Source organism: Otolemur garnettii, unplaced genomic scaffold, assembly GCF_000181295.1.
Source record: "Otolemur garnettii isolate 467f Iridium unplaced genomic scaffold, OtoGar3 scaffold00068, whole genome shotgun sequence".
Classification (NCBI taxonomy): Eukaryota; Metazoa; Chordata; class Mammalia; order Primates; family Galagidae; genus Otolemur; species Otolemur garnettii.
Window position 1 is genome coordinate 10,301,335 of NW_003852463.1, and position 3,071 is coordinate 10,304,405.

A 3,071-nucleotide genomic window follows, 5' to 3' on the forward strand; every position below is an offset into this window, starting at 1 on the left:
AAAAAAAAAAACCCAAAAAACCAAAAAACTGTATGTATAACTCAATAAAATCAGAAAAATGAGTTAAGTACTTAGAGTGTATGACTTCTTTCCAGCCCTTAATTTGTTTAATGTATGTGAGCCTACACTCAATTTAATTTCAACACTTTAAGTCATGTAAGAAAAATGTAACATTAGTGTCACCAAAACATACTGTACTCTGCAGTATGTAATCTCATTATCTGAAAATTGATCAAAGTCAGTGAGACATAGCTCAGAGGTTACCCAGGATTGCACGATTCTTGCTTGATATAGTGTACTTCACATGGACCAGAATTTGGGGGAGAAAAAGAACCCATGTCAAAGAAACATCAACTACTACATACTAGTCTAAAAGTTTCTTTCTGCTATACTTATCAATAACTATCAATTCAAGTTGATTTCAAGAGCTATGACAATCATTGGAATGCAAAACTACTGAAGACATGAGGTTTTTACAATCTGATTGACGAAATAAAACACATGCAACAAACAGCCAGGAAATAACCTAAAATCAGAAATATGAGATAGCGCATAGTGCTGAAAGCTGAATACACATCCAAAAATTACCCAAAGACTCCACAAAAAATAACAACAAAAAAATCAAGTAGGATGTTCATTTCTCCACAGAGAATAGCAGGTTCTTCCCACATACTTAGAAACACCTATGATTCCACTCTGGTCAGTAAAGATGAACCAGAACGTTTGGCCTTGACCTAGCTGTCTCTATCTACTGAATATAGTAACCACCCTTCTGGGTAAGAACTTACCTTAAACCATTTATTTTAACCTGTCTCTTCTAGGCCACACTTGATTGCAATAGGAATTTGTTTAAGAAGACTTCTTGCTCCCTCTGGTGGTTGTCAGGATTCAAAGCTACTTTTTAGGGTTTTAAGAATGTTAATAGTGGTATTGTTAATACTTACAGAAAGTTTTTCCACATCTCCCTTTAAAACTCGTTCTAAGTAGAGCTGTTTAAGTTCTCGTTCCAACCTCGATGGCAGGCCAGGGTACATAGTAGACCCTCCAGAAAGCACAATGTGTTTATAGAATTCAGATCTAGAAAGGCATAATGGTTATTTATTTGGGGTTTCAGATTAGAGAAATGGTATCTCAGGTTTACTGCTATTTATTAGCTTCAGGTGGTAGCTGGGAGAATAAAACAAAATTCCACGTGTAAATTACAGGGCTGAATGTCTGCTAGTACTACTATTGCAAGAACACAACCCATTTTTACATATAAAATATTTTTATAATTTACACACACACACAAATATATATATATTTTTGCAGTTTTTGGCCAGGGCTGGGTTTGAACCTGCCACCTTTGGCATATGGGGCCGGCACCCTACTCCTTTGAGCCATAGTTGCCTCCCCAACACAAAAATATTTCTAAAAGCGCATGATATAATTTATTGCAAATATAATTGAGTCTTCTAATAATGACCAAGATTTCCATACAAACTTCTAGTATTTAGACTGTTATCACAGTGCTTGCTCCCCCCTATAGCCACTGAGATGTGGTTGTTTACTATCATTAGCTATATTCTTTGAGACAGAGTCTCACTTTGTCACCTGGGTAGAGTACCATGGCATCATCATAGCTCACAACAACCTCAAACTCCTAGACTCAAGCCGATCTTCTTGCCTCAGCCTCCCAAGTAGCTGGGACAACAGGTGCACCTGTGACTACAGGCGCCGGTCACAACACCCAGCTAGTTTTTTGATTTTTAATAGAAAAAGGGTCTCATTCTTGCTCAGGCTGGTCTCTAACTCCTGAGTTCCAGCAATCCACCCACCTCAGCCTCCCCAAGTGCTAGGATTATAATAGTGAACCAGTGTACCTGGCCTCTATCATTAACTATGTTCCACCTTGATTCAAGTTCTTGCTTTTTAATTTTTCCATTTGTCTCTTGCAGTTTTTCCTTTGAGTTCTTTAGCCTTTGAGGCTGTCTGCTGTTATTTTTGGCTAGATGGATGTGTTTACTTCTTACAGTAATCCCTTCTTTCTTCTTTAAATATGCTGTTGGCTGTGATACTCAAATTGAAAATAACTGCCTATGTAGTAAAAGTAATAGAATCTGAGTGAGGGTCTGAGAAATGCTTTTTTTTTTTTTTTTTGAGGCAGAGCTTCAAGCTGTCACCCTGGGTAGAGTGTAGTGGCATCACAGCTCACAGCAACCTCCAACTCCTGGGTTTAAGCGATTCTCTTGCCTCAGCCTCCCAAGTGGCTGGGACTACAGGCGCCCCCCACAACGCTCAGCTATTTTTTGGTTGTAGTTGTCATTGTTGTTTGGCAAGCCCTGGCTGAATTTGAACCAACCAGCTCTGGTGTATGTGGCTGGTGCCTTAGCTGCTTGAGCTACAGGTGCTGAGCCATGAGGAATGCTCTTCACATAACATTTGGGAGCTGAGTCACATCCACTTTGGCCTCATTCAAACTGGCTTTCAGGTTCGTTCTTATTTCTAGACTCCCAATGGCTAAGGCTACTGCCATTCTACCTTCTGGAAAAGCACTGTTTTGTATTTAATTGCCCAAGCATGCACTTGTGAATGTAGCAAAATCAAGCAGCTGAAGTAAAGCTACATGAGAGCTGGACACACAGGCATTCACATGCATGTCTTCAATATGCAGAAGATGTGAAATTGGAGCTGCGTCACTATCAATGCAAACTCTGTGGTCAAAACACTAACTGAAACTCCTGTGCTTTAGGAATGTCAAAACTCCAATCATCATCAACAGGCAGGCATGCACTTTAAAATGCAATTTTGCTATCAATAATGATCATTAAATCAAGGGACAAAAACATCTACCTAATCCCTACCATTAGAATTTACCATCACTAGAGGCTGGGCGTGGTGGATCACTACAGTAATCCTAGCACTCTAGGAGGCAGAGGCCAGTGGATTCCTTGAGCTCAGGAGTTTGAGACCAGCTTGAGCAAAAGCGAGACCTCATCTATGCTTAAAAAAAACCAAACAAACAACCTGAGGCAAAAGGATCACTTTGGGCCCAAAAGTTAGAGGTTGCTGTGAGCTATGACACCACAGCA

General features: G+C 39.8%; 1 protein-coding gene across 1 annotated transcript in view; it reads right to left on the bottom strand.

The window, feature by feature from the left end:
* Nucleotides 1-3,071, bottom strand: part of LOC100960696 (actin-related protein 2-like) — a gene marked incomplete at its 5' end in the record, with an annotated part of 9,275 nt that overhangs the window by 3,480 nt on the left and 2,724 nt on the right. The window contains one exon of the mRNA XM_003793488.2: nt 945-1,077. Coding sequence (XP_003793536.1) covers nt 945-1,077 — 133 coding nt within the window. The remainder of the gene's footprint in view (nt 1-944; nt 1,078-3,071) is intronic.